The sequence below is a fragment of the Musa acuminata genome, chromosome BXJ1-5 (genome assembly GCF_036884655.1).
Source record: "Musa acuminata AAA Group cultivar baxijiao chromosome BXJ1-5, Cavendish_Baxijiao_AAA, whole genome shotgun sequence".
In the NCBI taxonomy this organism is placed as follows: Eukaryota; Viridiplantae; Streptophyta; class Magnoliopsida; order Zingiberales; family Musaceae; genus Musa; species Musa acuminata.
In genome coordinates this window covers 34,053,250-34,077,533 of record NC_088331.1, presented here as the reverse complement: position 1 = coordinate 34,077,533, position 24,284 = coordinate 34,053,250, and the positions used below count along the sequence as shown (strand labels likewise).

The following is a 24,284-nucleotide window of genomic DNA, read 5'->3' as shown; positions in this document are numbered from 1 at the left end:
ACTAGGATACAGCAAATTCATCAATGCTAGTACATATATATACATATATATATATATATATATATACATATATATATATATATATATATACATATATATATATATACATATATATATATATATGTATATATATATATATATATGTATATATATATATGTATATATATATATATACATATATATATATATATGTATATATATATATGAGTCTTGTATATAATATCAAAGAATCGGCAATAAGGAAGGATAAGTTGTGTCGACTTTAATCGTCCCAACTAGCTAAAAGGTTGAGAAAATTTAATACTGATCTGAGTCATGTATGAAACTAAGCAAATTAGATTTGGGTTTGGTTTGATTAGACCTGATAAGTTTTGATATATCCCATAGACAAAAATTTAGGACCTTAGTTAAGTCGATTCGAATACCTTCGTTCTAGTTATAAGACATAGTTTTGTTCTGGATTGACTCATCACGGATGACCTTTATTGGCCATCTATATAGATCAGACTGATCCAACACACATGCATATACAAATAAATATTAGGTTTGGGTATCGAATTGAGGTTGAACCCAGATTGGGTCGGTGGGGTTCGGATTGAACCCAACCGCCGCTGCAGCTATCCACGGACGGCTTATGGTCATCCACGTCTCCCGTCGACAAGAATCCACGGACGAGGTTCCCTTATCGTTACATCTTCTATATTGATGAGACCACTCTCATATCAATTTGAGACGCGCAACGCGGTCAATTGGCGTCCACGAGGCTGTCTATAATTATCATTCTTCTGTGTGATACGATGCGCTCGAGATGGGCCATATGAAGATGCAGCCAAAATTTTTTGACCGTTAGATTTACCGATCATACGAATCTCGATGCAATCACGCTGGCTTATACCCACTTCGATAGGATGCGCTCGACCTCACTGTATTGTTCCCTGGAAATACTTTTGTGCACTTTAGCCCGTCACCTTAAAAGCTACTCGCTTTGTTATTGAAATCTTATGAACGGGACCATTCTTGGTGAGCCATTGATGCGGTGGTATCTGCACGGGTAACAATGTTGCATTCATGGGAATCGTTACAGATATGCCTCTCTTGTCCTGGTCTGCCTCTCCTTCTCCGTTTCCATTTCCCTCTTTATCTGTTGGTCGGAGAGGGGATCGAGAGCTCCGCTTCTTCTCCATCGCCGCCGCCGCCTCTCTCCTCTCTCACGGGGTTTCGTCGTTGCCTTCTAATCTGAGGTAGTTGTCGTGCTTGCCCTCTTGTGTTATGGGGTTTCTTCTACTTGTTTGGCTCAGAGGATGCAACCCTAGGTGTCGAATCGCCCTCGTGTGGTTAGATTCCCTTGGAAACGCGGCGGGAATTTGGGTTTTCTCTGGCTATGTTCTTGGATTGTTGTTTCTGCTTGCAACATCTTGTTAGTATTTTATTTTCTTGTCCCTGATTATTTGGTTGTTTCTTGGAAATCTAGGTTTTCATTTAATTGTACGCCTTTATGGCTTGCGAGTAGAATTAGCGCATAAGTTTAGGTAATATTGAGCTGAAATTGTCGCTATGCACATGATTGCTTCCAAATCTCCTTAAATGGTATCGTAATATAATACGAGAGATTAAATGGTGTGCAAATTTATATGAAATAAAGGGTAATAGTTGGTGAATAATGTTTTTGATTCAATTTGTCTTAATAAATTAATTGATGTGGGATCTTTCAAGCTTATTATTACCTACCTAATTTTCTTTTTATATCTTATTTTTTGTCTGTTAGTTCGTTTCAGAATTTTTTGCCCTGGCACATGCTGTATGAGTGATTATATTACAATGAATTAGAATATCATTGACACGTTTTCAATTTTCCTATCCATCATTTAATTTTTCGACCCTGGAACATTGATGCACCTCATTTCCTTATGCATCAATTCCTTCACAATTTAATTGTTTCTCTTTTGCTGTCTTTAACTTGCTAGAAGGTATGATCCTTTCTAGATTCAAGATTTCTTTTTGCTATCTGCATGTGGTGGCACCTTTGTTAATTTTTTATTCATGTATTGTCTAAATGTATTCGTAGATCATGCATCTTTTCCTTATACCCCAGGATTTGAAGCTTGAGTTCTCCAATCTTACCATAGTCCTTATGTGATTAACTATTTGAGATAATCATTTACTCATAGGGTATGGTAAAATTTGGTTGACAATTTGGTGCTGCCTGAAGGTGCTGCGAAGATCTGTGAAGTTGTTTCCCCTTTAGAAGGAGAGATGGCTGGTTCTTTGGTTCAATTGACAATTCTTCCTAGTGCTCTGGCGAACAGGAGACAAAGTCAGCTTCGGGGCTCTGGAAAGGCTAAAAGGGGTGCTAAAATGATGTGCCAACTGCAAATGCACCCCCTACGACTTCCAGGCTTTGCAGGCTTGCGAAGAGCAGATAATTTGGAGTTCTTCTCAAGAAATCGACATGATTTTCATTCATTGGTTTCAGTATATGTCTCCTATGCATGGGGAAAAGCCAGTCGAGGGGTTGCTAAAGCCATGTTTGAGCGCTTTACGGAGAAGGCAATCAAAGTTATTATGCTTGCTCAAGAAGAAGCAAGACGGCTGGGCCACAACTTTGTTGGAACAGAGCAGATACTGTTGGGCCTTATTGGCGAAGGGACTGGTATTGCTGCAAAAGTTTTAAAATCAATGGGAATTAATCTTAAGGATGCCCGGGTGGAAGTGGAAAAGATTATTGGAAGAGGAAGTGGATTTGTTGCTGTTGAGATACCTTTTACTCCACGTGCAAAGCGTGTTTTAGAACTCTCTTTGGAGGAAGCTCGCCAGCTTGGTACTTCTTTTAGGTCTTCTTCTGTGGAGTCTTGTTCTAAACTTTAGGTTTTGTTTTTATTAACTTGAAGTCTTCTGTTGAAAGCAATATCATAATGACTGCGTCTTGCTATCTTCTAATATCAGCTTGTTCTTTTTAGTTCATTCTAACTATGTTATCATGCGGATCATGCTCACTTGCTGTATAGTATCTTGGGGCCCTTTTGTTTCCACAAAATCGGGATGGGTTAGAGATGTAGTTTGTGATTGCATTTGTATTTAATATGAAGTCAGACTCAAAATTGAAGCCTTATACTGCTAGCATGGAAAAAAAAGAAAGAATATCATTGACTTGATAGTCAAGTGGAACTTCAAATGCTAGCAGGATAATATAACTCCAGCCTGCTTTGTTGCAATTATCAATTACAGAAAATGGGCTTACTGATGTAGAATTTTTCTGAGATCAATGGAGTAAAAAAAAATTCTAACTGAAGCAAGATTTAGAACCTCTACACGTCTAATTAAACAGGCTGTTTGATGCCAAGGATCCATTTTTCAGTATTCCAAGCTAATGACTTGTACAATTATCACTATTTATCTCACTTGCACTGGCTAGGATTGACTGTCCTCTTACATGTTATTTGGGTTCTTCCAAGGGATTATTGGATTTCATGCCTTCCAAATTTTCACACCGGCATTTGTCAAAAAGCATGATTACTTGAATGAATAACTTCTTCTTCTTTTTCTTTCTTGTATTAAAGTTTGACTTAATGGTTGTTTGTGCTGTTTCAGGTCACAACTACATAGGATCTGAGCACTTGCTTCTTGGGCTTCTTCGTGAAGGTGAAGGTGTGGCTGCTCGTGTTCTTGAAAGTCTTGGAGCTGATCCAAGCAACATACGTACCCAGGTAATTTTTTGTTTAGACCTTGTTCCATACTTTTGTGAATTTTTTAGTAGTGCTGTGACTTGTGGGCTTTATCATGGGATAGGTTATTCGAATGGTCGGTGAAAGCACTGAAGCTGTTGGTGCCGGGGTAGGAGGAGGAAGCAGTGGCAATAAGATGCCCACACTTGAGGAGTATGGAACTAATTTGACAAAGTTGGCAGTGGAAGTAATCTTTTGAACATTTACTCCGAAACATGCTTGTTTATTCCAAGGTTCGCCGTATCGTACCGTACCGGCGTTTCAACCTGGGCTCGGTACCGGTACGGTACGGTATACCGCTCGGTACACCCAGGTGTACCGAGCGGTACACTCACGTGTACCGAGCACTGTACACTGCTACAGTGTTACTGTACACTGCTACAGTGTCGGTACGGTACGGAGTGGTCCGCGTACCGCTGGCCTATCGGACCGGTACGTACCGCCCGTACCGGGTGGTACAGTCCGGTACGGCAAACCTTGGTTTATTCTTACGATTGAAGGATTAATGTATGCAACAAATGATTATTCCACAGGGAAAGCTAGATCCAGTCGTTGGCAGGCAGGATCAGATAGAACGCGTTACACAAATTTTGGGAAGGCGTACAAAGAATAATCCATGCCTAATTGGGGAGCCTGGTGTTGGAAAGACAGCCATTGCAGAAGGTCTTGCTCAACGCATAGTTAATGGAGATGTTCCAGAAACAATTGAAGGAAAAAAGGTTTGTAGATTTTTTTATCAGTGTACTTGTGTATCAGTATTGGTGATGTTTGCTGTTGTGTTTAAAGTTGCCTATAATGACTTGTTAGTGGAAGAGCTTTTTAGTGCCTCCTGCAGGATCACAATTTTCTCTCTTATTCTGCTTCTAAAGGAACTTTGTAATACAGGTGATTACCCTTGATATGGGTCTTCTTGTTGCTGGTACTAAATATCGTGGAGAGTTTGAAGAAAGATTAAAAAAGTTGATGGAGGAAATTAAGCAAAGTGATGAAATAATACTCTTCATTGATGAAGTACACACATTGATTGGAGCAGGAGCAGCAGAAGGTGCCATAGATGCTGCTAATATATTAAAACCAGCTCTTGCAAGAGGTGAATTGCAGGTAGAGTTTATGATTTTTTTTTTTTTTTTTTTTTTGTGTTTGTGGTATGTGATCTCAACCTTTGTGTTAGGAATCAGTTATCTTCATAACATATTTTTCTCTCTGAAATTTAAAGCATCTTTTTGGCAGTAATTTGTTATCTCATTTGTTTCAGTGTATTGGAGCCACAACACTTGATGAATACCGGAAACATATCGAGAAGGATCCTGCTTTGGAGAGACGCTTTCAACCTGTAAAAGTTCCAGAACCAACAGTAGATGAAACAATACAGATTCTTAGAGGGCTTCGTGAAAGATATGAAATTCACCATAAACTTCGTTACACTGATGAGGCTTTAATTGCTGCTGCTCAGTTGTCCTATCAGTATATTAGGTTTGTGAATTATGTTAAATTACTTTTGTATTTAACAAACCTAACAAGCCTTAAGTTTATTTAATTTACTCTGTGGTTGATTCTCCTCCTTCCCCTCTCCCCCACACACACTGCCCACCCCACCTCCCCCCCCCGCCCCCCCCCCACTTTCTTGCTACATGTAATAGGCATGCAGTGTTACTTGTATTCTATCTTGGTTCTCTTTTCATAGTTTTACTTAAGTAAATACTTGAAATGGACTGCACTAGGTTGTGTTCTTGTCTTTTGTTCATGCATTTATACTAAATCTTCCTGTATTGCTATGGTACAAGTTTTAGTTGAAACACAAAAGGTTTAGATTTAGTGGGCATAAAGATTTGAAAAAAAAAAAAAGATGACAAGGATTCATGTGTTAACCTCACAAGTTGGTCACCTGATGAAGAAACGATTCAACTTGATTCAGACCCAACAAGGCTACTCAACAAGGATTCACTAGGCAGTGTTCTTGTCTTTGTTGATGTATTTATAATAAATCATCCTGTCTTGCTATGATGCAAGTTTTGATTGAAACACAAAAGGTTTAGATTTAGTGGGCATATAGGTTTTGAAAAGAAAAAGATGACAAAAATTCACTGGATACATGTGTTAAGTTAAAAGTTTGTCACCTGATGAAGAGATGAAGAAACGACTCAACTCAGTTCGGTCTCAACAAGGGGGCACATTGTGTCGTCACGGGATGTCAAGGAATGGTCGGAGAGGAATCAGATAGCTGATGGAGTTGGAATGATCAACGAAATCACTTTTGAGATGCTACCCAATTTCCTATAGTGTCGCCCGAGACCCTGCAAAAGGTTGATGTCAGGAGCAGTTCGATTCGGTTTCTCCTATGCTTAAGTTAGCAATATTCGAGGTGTAGAGGAAATAGGGATTTGGAAGAGAGAAAAAAGAATAAGAGAGAAATATAATTATATTTAGGGGTCTTGTAGGTAGCTTGATAAGGGGGCTCAATCACCTGTAGGGGCGACTGAACTACTTGCTTGCTGAGGTGGCCAAACTGGGGTATCGGACCACTAAGGTAGAAGTCCTCGTTGCTGAGGTGGAAATGCTTGTGTCTCAGCTATGGACTGGTCCGTTTTATCCTCTATCAACATGAAGATTGAAGAAGTCATTTTCATTGTTTGCGGGACACTACAAAATAAAAAAATTGGACACTACAAAATAAAAAATTGGAGCCTTAGAATTACATGTTTTCATTGTTTGCTTATTGTGCCTATTTTTTTCATTTTCATGAGGCATGACATATTCTAGTTAATGCAAAACTTTGTTTGGTTGTTTTTAGATTTGGTTCCATTAAGGGCGGGTCTTGGTACAATGGGAAGGTTGTTCCTTTATGACCAGGGAGGCTAGGATCGAGAAACAGAAACCGTCTCTTTAATTGACCCTGACCCTCCCTAGACCTTGCATTAATGAGAGCCCTGTGCATTGGGTATGCCCTAGATTTGGTTTCATTGGGAATGAATTGTACCGTAATTGGTTGATCGACTTCCTAGGAAATATTCATTATGCTACAAGTGACATAATATACTTGTCCTTGATTCAATTCTAGTTTCATTGATTACATGTATCTGTGCCCATTGTTCTTTTGTGTCTTGCTTACAGAAACATTGAACACTAAATTTGTCACCATTGCAAAAGCTTAACTAAATTGTTTGATTTTGAGTTCTCAAATTTAATTGTGTTTTAAATAATTATACAACAAGAAGCCATTCTTGCATATTTATAGAAGTGCATATTATTCAACTAATGAAATGGATCAAAACTTTTTTTGCATGATACTATTATGTGGCTCTATATGCACCAACATTTGTGCTAGTCTAATCTTGGCATGACTTACATGCAACTTGTGTTAGACTTGGATTGGTATTAAGTCATAGATTAGATCAAGTGTACTGAGTATTTGATCAATTTTTCTTGGTGTTGTGTCAGGTGTTCTGACTTGTGCTTGGTTGTGTTAGCTTTCTGTGCAATTGGATCAGATCAGTTTCTTGATACATAGAATCCATCTAGAATTTGTGTGTTTGTTCGTGATGCTGTATCTGTTTTATTTGAACCAATTCCATTACCTAGTTTCATTTGGTTATTCAAATGAATTTTCCATCTGGGTTAGTGCATTTAATGTCAATAATTTCTGCTAAGATAGAGTCCCTTCACCTGATCTTTTGACCGTCTTTCCACCTGGTCTTTTGACCTTTGGTGCTTGCACACACTGTTTGTTTTATAATTCACTTAGGCTTTTGGTGTTCTATCTAAAAACCTTAATTTGGAGCTTGTGGGGAGTTCTGCTGGCAACTGATAAAAAAATTAAAATTTTCTTCCCATTTGTAGTATAGAATGAGTGATCAAGTGTCTTTACATGATGAAGACTCCCATCTTTTCACATGTGCACATTAAAATTACTCCTCTCTCCCTTTTAGTTTTACATATTTGGTTACAACATTCTATATTCTTCTTCTTACTGAAATTGAAACCTTTTCATTTTCTTCACCTGTAAACAGTAGCATGTTGTCGCCAATATTTTCTTTGATAAATGATTGCTTAGCCTTTATGTATAAGAGATATCAGAATCATAGAAGAGAATCCGTCTCTCAAAACTGAGCATTTATCGGAAGCTTGAATTCCTTCACTGAGGTCTGGTGGACCCTATGTGAAGTTTGTACCGTTCTTTATTTAGTTGTTGAGTCCCCTCTCTTCTTCACCACTAGAGCTTGGTTATGCTGCCAAAATATTTTAACAAAATAAAGGTTCCGAGTGGATGGAATTTTAGAGATGAACATGTTAATATGTTGATATAGTTTTCAGGCACCTCTAGAGCCACTAATGGAAATCTTGGTCAAAGTTCACTTTATTGGAGCCTTAGAGATATATATTTAAATGGTATACTCGGGGCAAGAAAAGCATTTTCTAGAGTCAACGCTCATTGGTATCCAAGCAGTGAGTGCACACCAATACACCAACAACTTGTTGTAGAGTAGAAATTAACTTGCTGGAAACCCTAACACTCTGAAGGCAAATTAAATCTTTAAGAAATGCTGCTGAACAACACTGAAGCACCTGCAATCTCTTCTTCTAACTTCTGTTCTTTGAAATAAAAAGAATATCCTCTTGATTTGACCTATTTTTTAGTCTTCATAACTGATGAAACATGAATTTCTACAGCATGCATATCATCTTTTGTATGCCATAGGAAAATTGAAGAGGAACATTTTCTTATACGGAGTACAAGTTCGAAGCCACTGGAAGCTGGTTTCTTTTCTTTTGCTAAAGTTTCTTAGATGTTTATTATTTTCTTGCTAATGTATGTAAGGCCTTTTTCTTCTTAGAAAAGATACTTCTCTATCCTTAGTGGTTTGGATTTTCTGTAATTGTCACTGTGGATCCCTAGAAGTTACATTTTCACTGGCATAGACAACTTATCCCATCATAACCATTACGAGTACCTACATTTCAGGATTAGTTTCAGCTTTAATGACATCTTTGCCATGACCTGTACAATGTTACAATGCTAGTGCCACTTTTGGTGCGACAACATTACCATGACGTGTGCTGCCACCATCTCTTGACCATTCACCAAGTTCAGCAACTATCATCCTGGCAATCACGATCATCCTTGTCATGCTCTTGTTATCATCTCTTAGCACTCTGATAGCTCTTTCTTGATTATCTTATTATTTCAATGAATTACATCTATTTTTGTTGCTGGCAAAAACTTCTCACTCCATGTGACAAATGCTTGAACTATCACAATTTTTTTATCTATTATGGTTTATCATGCCATGCTGTGAATTTTTGTTAAGTATTTTAAACCTTTTCATTCGTCTTCGTTTATCGATCTTTAAAAGCAGCAAATCTTTCTATTTTAGTGACAGTTCTTGTTCTATCATTAATGCATCAGTGGAAGTTATCTTTTATCTTGTATACCTTTCTTATACATTGTGCTGTACCTCCAGTGATCGATTCCTACCTGATAAAGCAATTGACTTGATTGATGAAGCTGGGTCTCGTGTTAGGCTTCGCCATGCGCAGGTAAGGTCTTATATTATCTAGTACTGTGATTGGTTATATGTATTGAAGTAAAACTTGCTCTTGACAGCTTCCTGAGGAGGCAAGAGAACTTGACAAAGAGCTTAGGCAGATTACAAAAGAGAAAAATGAGGCAGTTCGCAGCCAAGATTTTGAAAAGGTACATGATTTATTTTAAATGAATCTCGAGAAAATATGATTTAATTGCATCAAGTATCATTCAGCATAAAGATGTGATTGCCCAACAACTTCTAAGTTGTGTTTTAAGCATGTGCTATTCTGGGATTGTATGCAGGCTAGAAGATCGAATGATTCCAAATGTATGATTTAAGTATTTTAGCTAAATTAACAATACCTAATCTTATTTGTGCATCCTGTAGCTCTTCCTATATGTGAACTTGAAATACCATCAAATTCAACTCTTTTGACAGGCAGGGGAATTGCGTGATCGGGAGATGGAGCTGAAGGCTCAGATCTCAGCCTTAATTGACAAGGGCAAAGAAAGAAGCGAAGCAGAGAGCGAGGCTGGTGATTCAAGTCCTGTTGTAACCGAAGCAGACATACAACACATTGTATCTTCTTGGACTGGAATTCCTGTGGAGAAAGTCTCAAGTGATGAGTCTGACCGACTTCTTAAGATGGAAGAAACTCTCCATAAACGTGTGATCGGCCAGGATGAGGCCGTCAAAGCGATAAGCCGTGCCATTCGTCGAGCTCGTGTTGGTCTCAAGAACCCCAACCGCCCAATTGCTAGCTTCATATTTTCTGGTCCAACTGGTGTTGGAAAATCAGAATTGGCCAAGGCACTAGCTTCGTATTATTTTGGCTCTGAGGAAGCCATGATCCGACTCGATATGAGTGAGTTCATGGAGAGGCACACTGTTTCAAAGCTCATCGGCTCACCACCTGGTTATGTTGGTTACACTGAGGGTGGTCAGCTTACCGAAGCAGTTCGTCGTCGCCCTTACACGGTTGTCCTCTTTGATGAGATAGAGAAAGCCCACCCTGATGTTTTCAACATGATGCTCCAGATTCTGGAAGATGGGAGATTGACGGACAGTAAGGGGCGAACAGTAGATTTTAAGAATACCCTCTTGATCATGACCTCCAATGTCGGGAGCAGTGTGATCGAGAAAGGAGGGCGTAGGATTGGTTTTGATCTTGACTATGATGAGAAGGATAGCAGCTACAACCGAATCAAGAGCCTTGTTACGGAGGAGTTGAAGCAGTACTTCCGGCCAGAATTTTTGAATAGGCTAGATGAAATGATTGTTTTCCGACAGCTGACGAAACTGGAGGTCAAGGAAATTGCTGATATAATGCTCAAGGAGGTATTTGACAGGCTGAAAGCCAAGGATATAGAGCTCCAAGTGACAGAGAGATTCAAGGATAGGGTGGTGGAGGAAGGTTACAACCCAAGTTACGGAGCTAGGCCACTTAGAAGAGCCATAATGAGGCTCCTGGAGGATAGCTTGGCTGAAAAAATGTTGGCTGGGGAGATCAAGGAGGGTGATTCGGCTATTGTGGATGTCGACTCTGAAGGAAATGTTACAGTTCTCAATGGCGGGAGCAGTGTGCCTGAATCAATGCCCCCGGTTGTTCCTGTATAGAATCAGTATCCTGTGGCATCACCATGGCACGATGCCATGTTTACAAGGGTAGGGGAAGGGAAACACCTGTCTGATCCCCCCCATTTCACAGCATCCAGATGATTCATATGTGAGGATATTAACAGCAAAGTTTTCTGTTACGAGAGAACCCAATCATTGGATTGTCTTAAATCATATGAAAATATAAAAAAAGATGCTAGGACTGAAGTGAGACATGGATGAGGGATTATGATCTTATGTTATCATCTGTGTTGGATGTGGGTAAATGACTTTGAATGAATCCGAGACAGCATTGCGATATCATTGTTTCTTGATCGATGAAAAGAACAGGTTTAGTTGTAGATCATGGTATTTGGTAACAGTAAGTGATGGTGTACGACAAGACTAATTACCTGGTGCTTGTGATGTCCAGTTTACCTGCCATAAGCCGTATTATTTCTTGAGGTTGAGGCATAGATAATGTTCATTTGCTTGTTGGGTAACTTCGCTTAATCCTTTTATCATTGCTACGGATGACTGCACTCATCTTTCGTTCTCACACAGGATTTGCTGATGATCATGGAACCATGTGGGTTGTTAGGAGTTGGGTTGCTGATGATCATGGAACCTTTTCTCTTTTATGAAAGCCATCGGTTGAATCAGTCCGATTTTGTTCGAATTTGCTTGCACAATAAATCTTCATCGACAGTCAAGGCATTGAGAGTAAATAATGACTGATCTTGATTACTGTGATTTGTACTTGGTTCGATTGGAAAGAATATTTTATGATATAGATCAATATCATGTGACTCAATTATTGATGACCTTATGGTTATTGACTTCACGGTATAGATCGTTATCGTGACTTATCTAGACATTGGCCACCGTGATCTGATCGGGATGAATATTTTCATTGCAACTGGGGCCATCATGGTCTGAATGAGTCGGTCATATATATGTTTGAGTTATGATTGATTGATAATGTGTGTAATAGTATAAATAAAAAATGTCAAGAGGAAATATATCTTTTACTGCAGAAAAAGGATCAAACGGATGGATGAACTGAAGAAGGAAGCGGATGAACCGAAATATAAGGGTAATTTGGATTAATTTTTCTTCAGAATCAATAATAAATAATTAAAGAATTCGATGATGATCTAATTAGTAAAGGAAAAAAAAATAAACTAAAGAATAAGGAAGAGAGAGAGAGAGAGAGAGAGAGAGAGAGAGAGAGAGAGGAAAAGCCAGTGGGATCCGCCAACTGCAGACCATTGAAAATTTGAAGACGACATTGGGTTCGTGTAATTAAAATTTTTTTCATGCCGGCGCTTCTTAGCATTTGTAACGTTGTCTGTGTGTGTCTCTCCAGAATCTATGGATCTCACTCACGGACTTTGCGGTGGGCGGATTGCGAGAATTCCCTTGTAACTCCCTACGGTGGTATGTCTACCGAAAATTATACTTGGAGGGGGAGGGAGGCATCGACGCAGATGAGAGGAAGGCAGTTGATTCATATAAATCTTTGGACAACTTTATCCAAACAGACTCCCCACTTTGCCTCGTTGCCCTTTGCTTAGAATCCTGTCACCGTTGTTTGGACCATTTTCAAACCCTTAATTATTTCTAGGTAGTTTCTCCTCCATGAGACGGGCTTACGGTAAGTCCACCGAGAATTCCACCTATCTCCGCTGCCTGTTTTTGGGATGTTGCATTCGTTTTGAAGCCATTTCCTCCCCGGCGGCGAACGGTAAGCTCTCGCCGACACAAACGGCAGCGGGCTTTCGCGCCAGCGACTGCCTCTGCCTCTGCCTCTGCCTCTGCCTCTGCCTGCGTGCTCTCGAGCCCTATTCCTCTTTTTCTAATGCGCATGCATATTGGTCAGGGATAATCTGGTACGATTTTAGTATTAAAGTCTGATCGGAGTTCGGGTGGGTCCGAATCTAATGCCCCCTTTTGAGTACCCAATGGGTCTTCAACTAAGAAGAGAGAAGTCTAAAGTCATGCCCCCTTTTGAGTACCCAATGGGTCTTCAACTAAGAAAAAGAGAAGAGAAGACGAGGAGGAAACCAACAAGACAGACGATAACAATACCTTTCTTCCTTTTATCCAACCTATTAGTTAGTCTAGGATAACTTCCTAACTGTGAATAGTAGTAGAAGAAGAGAAAGAGAGCATCCACAATCCTTCTTAACAACCATTCAGATCAGCAAGCAAAAAAGTCTTCTTCTTTCAGCTTGTGACGAAATTCTATAAGAGAGAACCAATGTCAACCGGCATCTTCATTCTCAACATCCAAAGATGCAATAGCAACCTCAGCAAATAACAATCCTTCCATAGCCCTATAAGATGTGTTGTCAGATTATATAGAGGAGTGAGGAGAGGGAGAACCAGCAGCAAGCAATCATCTATCTTAGCTTTGTTACACGAGAACTTCCAAGCAATCATTCCTCAACAACTCTTTTCTTTAGTTTCCTATTTTAGGCACTTTAAATTCATAATAAGATTAGATTATTTATTTTTTCCTTTTCTAAGTTATGTTTATTGCAGTAAAGGCACAACTTCTCTTTCAAAATTTTCATTTGAAAAGTGATATCAAGTCGATGGATCATCACACCCGAACCTCAATAACATTGGCTAACTTTACTTCCTAGATGTTAATATTAGTCCAAGGACTAAACCATTTTTGTGTCAAGGCTCGCATTGACATACCCTCTTGCAACAACTCAATTAACATCGAGGTATTAAACTCATAGATAGATCAATTCAATACTTCTTTTGATCTATATAATTACAATAGCAAGGATAGAATGATGCTTGCATGACTCGAGTCAACTGAGCACACCCCCTCGCACAGTGGAAAACCTATCTTCAAACCAACAATGATAAAGACAAGTCATGAACATGATTCAAAAAAACTCATACTAGAAGAATTCTACCATATGATTATCTTGAAGAAAGATAGAGGAAGTAACACTACTTATGTCGAGGACAATAAGACCAATTTGTGCAAGAATATACCATCTAAGTTTCGACAACAAATGATGGCATTCGGAATCTCCCTTGATAATCAATCACTGATGATAAAATATACTGTCAACATCTATGAATATAGTTATATAGTTAAGCCTCTTCAAAATATATATTATTTCGATCATTAGAAATATGATGATAGCGATTGAGAGAAAGAATCACATCTACAACGAGAAGCCCGTCGAGAATGCCAAAGGGAGCCACCCAAAAGCCTAAGAGAATTTAGAAGATGGTATTTCTAAAAACAAAGTGATCTTTTTGTGAACATTATAAAATTACATGTCACTGTGATACAAAAGTGTTAGAATGTTCACCCGAAACTCTTCTCAATGAAGTGACTGAAGAACGATCAAAGTCGATGAACCGTAGCCATAACCATGGACGACGACTCCATCGAACTTTCATCGACATCACACGTGAATTCGAGTCTATTATTGATGGCTAGACCAAAGGTTATAAACTCGAATTTGGACCTTGATCTAAAGGTTTAATAAGAACTCTTCACCAAAAAAAATCAAAGTAAAGCAAGAAGTTTTGGCTCGATTTTCGACATTAAGTGCCCAAAAGAATCGTATCTCTCGATATCGATGCCCATATTCTCTTAGATGGCTTTACGATGATATGGAGATGAAGATCAACTAGTAATACAAGATATGCTTCGCCATCATAAAAGAAATCACTAACAAGGTGACGTGCAAGATAATTTCGCTTAACATATGTCAAGTCATTCTTGGGAGCTTCTACTTATGGAATCGAGATGCTATTCATTTTCTTCGATCCCATAAAGAAGTATAAGGATGGAAATAAATTCCTTGTCACCTAAGATCCAATTGGTTTGATAAAAGGCTTGACATTCATCGACCAAGCAAAAAGAAAGCAAAAAGAATGGTAAATGCTTATAAAAAACTTGTGACCCTCGAAGCCTCAAGAAAAGAATGAAAGCCCTTAAGTCAATAGTAATCGACAACAAAAACCCCATCAAGACGATATGCCAAGCACGACGATACCAACCACCAAAACAAAACCTTCGATACACAGATGAAGAGATAAGAAATCTCAAAGTAAGATTTAACAAGACATGAATCACCCAATTAGATGAACCATGATCAAGGATGATCTAGCGTAGTTTTAGTCAAACTCTAATTCAACTCAACTAGAGATTCAATCAGACTTCAATTTGATTCTGATTAAACCAAACAAAGACTACGGTTAATCTCAAGTTCAAAGACCATATTCAAGTCAGACTCAAGCCTTACTCAAATATGGCTCAAATTGAGTTCCAATCAAAGTCCAATTCATCTCAACCTATCCTCGACTCAAAACTGTAATACAAATCCAATATGGCTAAACTCAACTCGAGCTCAATCAAATCCAAAGAGACAAGGTTCAACCAAAATTGTCTAGCTCTTAGTCCGAAAAGCATTAGAACTAATTAACTCCTAAAAGCATTAAGAGTTTCCAAGTTTTTGACTACATTAGGACTCTCTAAGTTTTAACTTAGAACTCCACCCCTTAACTATAAAAGAGGGAAGAGCACCCACCCCAAAGCAATCCAAGTAGTGCCTCAACCAGCCCTATTATGCTAAGAAGAAAGGAGAAAGAGAAAAGCATAGCAACAACACCCGTCTTCTTCCTATCCAGCCAACCTAGTATTCAGCTTGCGATGTAATTCTGCACCATAGAACCAACATGAACCAATAACTTCAGCTTCGTCCTCAACATCTCGATATCCAAATACACAAAAGTAATCTCAACAAATAACAACCACATCAAGGGTGCTATTAGATTAGAGAGACGAGAAAAGAAGGGAAGAATTGACGACAAAACGTTTTGCCATAGTTTATCCGCGCTTGTTGTGTAAAAATTGTGTAAAAACTTCCGAGCTATCATCGAGAACGTTTTTTTACTTTAGTTTCCTATTTTACAAAATTTAAATTTATAACAAAATTAGATTATTTTTTAAAAAATTATATATTTATTATAATAAAGATAAACTCTTCCAAAAACTTCATCTAACATGTGATATTAAATCAAGGGGCATTGGGAGGTAAATTGTGAAGAGTGAGCAGAGTGAGCGGATAAGGGAGCAGAAAGGATTGTATTGTGATCCGATGCTGCGTCTGTCAGAATGGGACCGGCCTCGTACCAATGGCAATTGTGGGCTGAGAAACAAAGAATTTGTCAGACCACGCTCACCTTTGTTCGAAGAATTGGGTCGGATTCATGTGCCCGGTCTCATTCCTGTCCCAACCGTTCTTGATGCCCCATATCTCTTCGGCTGCTCATTGCTTCATAAAAATAAGAGACAAGAAAAAAAAATATATCAAAAATTTGACAATTCTCGATTATAGATCACTTAGAAAACCAAAAAAATACAAATACCTTTATAAGAAAAAGCACTCAATTAGACTTTTCTAGATTCAAGAAACTGATGGAACTTCTTTCCCCCAAATTCTTTAGCATTTTCTTCTTTTTATATTAATCCATGTATAAAAAAAAATGCGATTCCTTGAGGTGCCATTTACTTCTACCTTACAAACTTCTCAACAGTAAATCCAAGAGAAAAAGGGGCATGCCAAATGCTTACAGTGAAGATCGGCCGCTCAATTCTGTCTCTCCACATTGTCTGATACCCCTTCTTCCTATAGAGAGAGCCACGGGTGCTGAGACCCAGACAAGGATGCCTGTTTCCCATTAACAATCACTGGCTGATGCAACCTCGAATCATTGAATTAGGTGACCATATCAACCCTGGGGAATCTACCTGTTACTTTGGTACACCAAGATTATTCACATACCCCAGCACCTTTTCTCAATTGTTTCTTCAAACTAAGACCCTCCATTTTAAGAGACACAACTGTTACATTTTTTGAAGCTCTACATTGGGAACGTTGCTTAAATGCTATAAAACGCAAGACTTCTTTCGATCCATAACAGAACTGCAGTGGAAGGAAGACCAACTTTTCTAGCCCTGCAGTCACACATTTCACCACCCTTCCATCATCCACGTCTTCATCACTCTGCCCCTTGGTTTTCCCACCAAAATTACTCCCTTCAGCTTTTGGAATTGATTATTGGTATTCACAGCTTTTCTTGGAACCAAAGGTCAGTTTAGCCGTGTGCGTTCCCAGTTTGTGAACTGCCTCTGATCGGAGATTTTTATATAACAAAGGCCAAGTGTGCTTCTGGATTTGTGTATGATGAGCTGATCATGTCACAGCGTTAACCGCAAACTCATGTTCATTCGCCCACCAGTAGAGAAGGGGTGAAGATTCTACCCTGATCTTTAGATAACAAAGGCCGAGTGTGTTTCTGTGTTTGTGTATGATGAGCTTATCATGTCACAGCTTTGACTGCAAAGTCATGCTCGTTCACCCGCCGATAGAGAAGGGCTGAAGCTTCTACCCTGTTGACACAAACATCAGCTTAGTCCATAAAACCACTTGAAAAATAAATTATAACATGAGCTTGCATTGGTGCACAAAATGTTCTCCGGTGGATGACCAACCCACCAGCAGCCAACATTTGTGGCTCCATGTTACTTCGTTGCGGGAAGCATATGTTCAATGAAATTTTGAAAAGAGGTATTCATTTCTCACCAGCCAGGATGAACAACAAATCTTCCAGTAGAGAGAGCCCAATTCACCTGTGATCCATTAGCAGATGAGAAGCAGGATAATCATCTAAAAGATCAATCTTTTTATTGCTTCACACATTAAATCATGTTCAAAAGGGAAAATGCTTTCTTTTTTTTCTTTTCGTAAGTAAAAGGGAAAATGCTTTTGGTGTCAAATAAGGAACAGAAAAGAATCAATACCTTGTCGGTTCCAAGAGAATTGGCAACAACATGAGTAACCTGTTCGTCAATCTGGCTAGTGCAGACAGCACCAAACTGCTCGGCTGTCTGCCAAAGGGGGTGTAGATGTGGATTGGCTTCCCCAACTGGGAAAACCCGGCTGAAAACAATACGACAACCAGTGAGAATCTTGCGCTGCTCTGAGGCAAGTATATTTCTAACATCAGCATCTTTTATGGAGTGATGTGAGAAGAAGTTCTGGTGAATTCGTTCGATGACCTGGTCAAAGAAAAAGCAACGCATCAGATGAAAAGACTAGGAAGTGTTTGATGCATAAAATTCCACAAAGTTAATACCGCCAACGAAGAAGCAAGAGTCCCATCTTCTGGCCTTTCATCATGATCAATTTCAAGAAGTGAAGGCCCGAGAAGTCCAAATTGACGCCTACTACTGGGGAAGAAAGTATATCTGAAATAAATTGTAAAATACAGAAACAATGTCAAGCTCATAATTTAAATACTAACATGCTAATCGATCAAAAATATGATTGCCCAAACCTCTCTACAACAATCAAGTTGAGTTTGTTATGCGGCCAGACCCTCACAGAATCATCAATAATCACCACAGCAGATTCCATACCCAAAACCCCATCAAGATCCTTGCTTTTGGGAACCCTTTCATCACCATTCAATGGATCACCATCATCTCCCCTTGAGATGACACGTCCAGAAAACAAAGATCCAGTTGGATCAAGCACCTTTGCCATCTCAGTGGCATACAACTTGTTCCCCATGGTATATAAATGCAGTTCATAGAGCTTGCTAGCCTATATGGGGTCAAGGAATTTACTTCAGAATATAAAATGATTTGGAACTCAAATAAAATCTAGAAAAGAATATTTGCAAAAACAAGTTCATCAAGACTTGACCTTCTCCAGAAAATTCCAGATGCCTGGTCTCAATTTTGTCCACATTCCCATATGCTGGAAACAGTAAATATGTCGTTGTGGCTTCTCCCTGTCTTGTTCTTCTTTCCTCCTCAAAACCTCTTCATGAACTGGATCAACTTCTACAAACTAGAAGGGTAGATAGACATTCAGGAGTCACTATGTATATACACTCGAGATTTAGAATTTTTGTATTTTACCTTAGCTGAATTAAGGAGTGTGTGGTCCAGATCAAGGACAAGACAAAGCTTCCTAGCAGCAAACATTTTATTCTGTTCCACAATCCTTCTTGCTCTCTCTCTCTGGATAGCTGCTTTTTGTTCATCATTATACCCATCAAGTAGATGATCTACATCCCCCCAAAGGTTAGTTGATTCTGAAACTCCTGCACTTCTTTCGGAAAGCACATCAGACACGGTCTTTGGGTCATTCACCTCTGCCAAAGCCAACTTTACATCCATCTGATTACCTTTACTTGAGATTGGTTGGCTGTTACTGTGGGGGATTGTTGGGGAAGTGGTAGTTAGCTGTAAACTAGAAACAATGGTTGGAAGATTCTTGGTTAACTCCTCAGACCTATCAGGTGGGGGACTAAATTGAGTAGGCAAAATGTTGGACTGTGCCTGCTCTCCTGCCTCCCTGGCAGTTAAATGTCCCATGATGCCCTGAGGACCAGCAGTGGCTCCATTTATATTGTTCTGTTCAGACGCAACAACCTCAGTCTTCTGAACGATATTATTATGCAAAATACGGCGGGGATCACGAGGTTTCATGCGAATCCTCCCCAGGTCATTTTGAGAGCTCTGTAAATATATAACAAAACATCATGATTGATGGTCATTCAAATAGCATTATGAGGACGAAATTAAAAATTTAAATACAAAAGTCTCAAAGCAAACACAAAATCTTAAGGTGGCAAAAAGCATAAGAATGTTATCATATTTCAGAAATCATTAAGTTATATTTGTGCACAATAAAAGATAATTCAATCAGAATATTAAATGAGTGACTTCATACAGCAATTACAACTGGCTAACAGTAGGAACAAATGAGACAACGAAGAAAAAAAGTAAATCAAATAAAGATAAGGACCATAGTAATAGAAGTGCAGAAAACAAGTCACGGAACAAGCAACTGAATGCTAGGCCTCACCATGGAAGCTGATTGTGGAGAAACCTGAGATATTCCTAGTTGGTTTTGTCCAGGTTCATTGGACCTAACTGGAGTAGAAATTACTGAAGAAACTGCCCCAGGTAATCCACTGACACTTGAAACATTTGTTATATCACTTGTTGAGGTAGTAACATTCTGTTGATTCTCTGCTGCTAGTCTCTGTTGTTCCATTTTAAGTAGCTGCACAAGGATTGTTGGGTTTACAGCCTTCAGCAATGAAGGCAAAGAAATAGGACCAGCAGGATTACTTGAAGAATTTGGTTTTAGTCCATTCAACATGCTGAAATTAGCATTGGAATTGGGTTCTTTATCAAAACCAACTTCTCCAGTTCCTGCTTTTCTAATATCAACATGTAAATTTTCATTTACTTGACTCCTTTCACTTGGTTGAGGAATAATACTATCGCCTTCTAACCACTCACTGCTACCTGATATTACATGCATATTTCTGGAGCTCATAGATCCATTTCTCTGTCTTTTCGTGGTCTGGTCCACCACAGCAGCAGACTCATCAGCAATCTTGTGCTTCCTAGCATTAATTGTTCCTCCCAAAAACCCATCATCTGGGGCATTACATCTGATACCACTCCTTTCTTCTGAAGGGCCTCTGACTTCATTATTCATGAACCTAAGCCTTGGATCTCTCCTCTTTAATGCAGGCTTTACAGCGGGTTTAGTTCCGGACTGAACTTGCTCAGCCAGCTTAACAGGACAACGATCCACAGGTGAGCTATTTGTATGGGTAGCATTGCTGCTGGACTTGGAAACCTGTTGTGTTGCTGTATAAAAAGTTTTGGCATTACCAGCAACTGAAGAACTGGATACTTCTTCATGAGAATCATCATCTTTGTCACCCTCCTCTGAGGGAGTTGGGCTTGGAAGCCGGTTATTTGACAAAATGGAATTCTTTCCATATTTCTGTTGGTAAAATGAGACAGCCTTAAGAGCATCAGTTACGTATAATTGTGACGTGCCACCTTCAGCTTCTTCACTTTTGGCAGTTAACGACTGAGAAGATAAAACTGGCACCATTGCATGACCAACGGGCTTTGGTACAGGAAATCGTGGCATGGTCTCTCGTGTGGGAGAAGGAAGACTATCTTCATCATAATCTGCATGAAGATCCAGCAATGGACTAAACTCCGCTCTATTCCTAGGGGGCATAGGTAACCCCAGCATTGGCAAACTAACTGCTTTTGGAGCCAAATATGGTTTTCCCAAAGAAACTAAACCATCAGAAGAGACGCCAGGTTCTTTAGACAAATTCAAATTGTTGTTCCCAATCCCACCATGCTGCTCTTTCTCTTTATTATGATCCTCAAAAACTAATAAATTAACTAGAGTATCGATCTGCCAAAGAAAAAGAATAATTCAAAGTTTTACATAAATTCTACTGATGATAACTTAACTAAGATAAATGGAATGAATTATGGACCTCTTTTACTTGTTCAGATGTTAAAAGAACAGAATACTGGTTTTTTATGTGAATCAGCAACCTACAACAAATGGAAAAGAGCTAGCTTTAGTTCATAATATCAGGTAGCCAGGATTGATAGGAGAAAAGAAAAGAGAACAGACCTCAACAACAATTGTTGATTCAGCTCCTTTCTCTGAAAAGTATCTGAATTAAGCACCTGTGTTCGAAAACTTAGAATAAGAATCAACCACAAAGACTTAAAATACTACTGCTGAATAGCAAATGTCAATTTTTTCATTGCTCTTACAGAATAAGCTGTTTGAATTCCCATAAAAGCCTGTTGGACAAGAGCATTTAGCACTGTGTCTGAGCTCTCTATCCCTGTAAACATTGGTTTCAAGTCTTCAAAAGACTTACGCAATCGCAAACATACATCCTCGAAGGATCTACACGTATGAAGAAAACCAACATCATTAAAATGGTTCTTTCAATACACAAAAGCTGCAATGATTTCAGAAAATCTCCGAAACTTATGTATTGATCTTTCTTTTAGATGAAAATTTAAATATCTTTGATTTTTATTCTGGTTCTAATTACTGCAAAAACAAACTCTGTAGTTTGGCATTACAGTTCCTTCTTCTCTAAAGTTCTTTAAATGCTAAAAACTTACGCCAATGCCTCATCGATGGTTATGGTCTCTAACTCCTCCAGAATTAGGCTCACACGCCTGTCAAAATCCCCCATATCTTCTGATTCCTCCCCATCAGTTTCCTTCTTTTCTGGCTCATTCTCCAGTTTATCAGAAGAAACCTCTGTCATTTCATCAGCCACGGGCTCCATCCCAAGCTCAATCTCCCCTTCCTCCAACTCCCCTTCCTCCAACTCCATTCCATCATCGCCATCCTGACTGATATCCTCTACAATCACATCACAAGATTCCTCCTTCGCGGACCTATCACTAGTGTCATTCTTCGAGGCGAGATCGCCACCCGTCATTGGCATCAAATCCAACCCCAGCGGCTTGTTCTGCACGGCCTGCGCCCACGCAAAGCTGTAGAGGCTGGGTCCGTAGTTGTTCGACATGCGGTACCCCATCCAAACCCCAGATCTCCCGGCCCTCGTGTCCTTTTTGAAATCATCAGCAGAGATCTCCTCCAGCGACTCCGAAGAGTCGCCGTCGGACGCCTCCCCTTCCGTCGCGCGGCCTCCGCGGGGGCGGTCCCTCGCCATCCGAGCTAGGGTTTCCTTCTCGCTGGGGTTCAAGAAGAATCGACTGGATCCAGGGACGCGCATATGGCCGGCGGCCTCTGCGGAGTTCTTCCGAACGGATGGAGCAATCTCACCGCTCCTAAGGTTAGGTTTTTGATCGAGGTTTTCTAGGATTCGATTCCGGGGTTGAAGGCCACCTTCTACGGCGAATCAGAGATCGTCCGGAAGCGCTCAGCGAGGGCGACCAATCGAGGTGTGATCAATCGGTGTAAATCTCACTCTTTCGGATGGAATCCGTGAGACGGTTGTGGCGACCGAGCACGAGAAGGTGAGGAGGAACGAGAGCGCAACCAATGGACGAAAGGGAGATTAGGGGAACGACGAGGGTGGCGAGCGGAGGCGATCAGGCGATCAAGTGTTCCACCGCAAGACATTGCATCTCGACCGTACACGTCAACGGCAGCCGTGGCTCTTCCCACGGCGTAGGTTTTACTCTGGTGGGGCTTCGCGCCCCTGGGAGCAGGTTAATAAAATAAGTACATTTTTACACCGCCAGCGAGTGACCCGTCGTCCCACCAAAGCTTGTGACTTGGAAGAGTAACCCTGCTTCGTGGGCCCCGTGAGGGTAGAAGCAATGGGTTGCGGATCACGTGCACAGGTAGTGTTGTTCCTTCGGGGACGGTACAGATACGTTCACTGCGTCGGCTCCTTGATCGACGGACTCAACTATATTTAATTTCATTTCGTTAAGGTTTTTTTAAATTTGTTTTTACTGAAAACTATCTCCATATCTGACAAAATATCCACTCATCTATCTGGACGAGTTGTTCTTTCTCAAATGGGGTATGATGTATCCAAATGGTGGCCAAAAAATAATAATAATTATTATATTATTCTTATAAATTTAATGATGATAAATCACGTATGTACAGTTTATACAAACGATTGGTTGATGTTTCGCTACACAAGCACATGAAAGTGGTTTCCATCTAGTTTAGTTTAGTTCACTTAGAAAAAGGATAATTATATTATTGTGAGAGCTTCGTGATAATTTGTGGTTTCACAAACAGTGTTTGGATTTCGCTTAGGTTCTTTGTGTTTTAAAATTTTTATTTAATTTATGTGATCAAATAACTCTTTTATGTTAGAAACTTAAAAGATCAACAAAATTATGTATCGCGTGGAATACAGTAAAAAAATGTCACGTCCGAATTTATAAAAAAATAATAAGTCAAAATTTTATTATCCATAATTTACATAATAAACTCTCTCTTTTATTTTTGTTGAATTCAAATCCTTATCTTTACAATATTAAATATTCTATTAATTAAAAAAATGATTACCAAATCTATTACAAAGTAGTAGAATACTCTGAAAATAAATATAAAATAAAATATATCAATAATATAAAATATAATCATAAAAATAATCTTTAATATTCATGAAATATAAATAAATATCAATAATTCAATAAGAAATGATAATATATCGATTCATCATAAAACTTATACACTAGAAAAACGATGATAATTTCTTACATAATAAATAAAATCATGCACCAAAACTATAAATTATGTTTAATGAATTAAATAAAAATATTATGAATGATACTGAAAGACACACATTCTAATTTTGATATATTATTATTTAATTTTATAATTTTATATTAAATTTAATCTAAATTATAATTTTTTATGCTTACAGCAAATGAATTAAAATCATTGTCCGAAGATAAACATGATGAGTTGCACTTAACTCAAACATCAGAATATCTCTTTTTCCTCCTTTCCTAAAAGTTAATACTTTTTCCTAGCGAAGAAAGTTGGCATTCACAAACAAAGAAAGAGGACCTGAGCAGTACTGACATAAC

The 24,284-nt window shown here is 39.1% G+C and overlaps 2 protein-coding genes across 3 annotated transcripts; one reads left to right on the top strand and one right to left on the bottom strand.

Annotated features, from left to right (window-relative positions):
- Positions 1–1,089: 1,089 nt before the first annotated feature.
- Positions 1,090–11,664, top strand: LOC135674145 (chaperone protein ClpC1, chloroplastic-like). Its single transcript, XM_065183657.1, has 10 exons — positions 1,090–1,241; positions 2,210–2,818; positions 3,589–3,704; positions 3,787–3,909; positions 4,256–4,441; positions 4,608–4,823; positions 4,978–5,195; positions 9,182–9,257; positions 9,325–9,414; positions 9,686–11,664. The coding sequence occupies exons 2-10, from the start codon at positions 2,254–2,256 to the stop codon at positions 10,862–10,864; spliced, it is 2,769 nt and encodes a 922-aa protein (XP_065039729.1). The 5' UTR covers positions 1,090–1,241; positions 2,210–2,253; the 3' UTR covers positions 10,865–11,664.
- Positions 11,665–15,737: 4,073 nt separating this feature from the next.
- LOC135674144 (RNA polymerase II C-terminal domain phosphatase-like 3) lies at positions 15,738–22,847 on the bottom strand. Of its 2 annotated transcripts, none has more exons than XM_065183656.1 (13): positions 21,876–22,847; positions 21,513–21,651; positions 21,367–21,422; positions 21,224–21,284; positions 19,768–21,138; positions 18,816–19,418; positions 18,598–18,744; positions 18,227–18,495; positions 18,026–18,137; positions 17,691–17,948; positions 17,473–17,519; positions 16,256–17,279; positions 15,738–16,161 (listed from the first exon to the last, which is right to left on the bottom strand). In XM_065183656.1, exons 1-12 carry the CDS (start codon positions 22,496–22,498, stop codon positions 17,210–17,212), a joined length of 3,756 nt encoding a protein of 1,251 aa, XP_065039728.1. In that variant the 5' UTR covers positions 22,499–22,847; the 3' UTR covers positions 15,738–16,161; positions 16,256–17,209. The 2 variants fall into 2 exon arrangements, with proteins under 2 accessions (XP_065039728.1, XP_065039727.1); XM_065183655.1 differs by having other exon boundaries at positions 16,461–17,279.
- Positions 22,848–24,284: the final 1,437 nt, after the last annotated feature.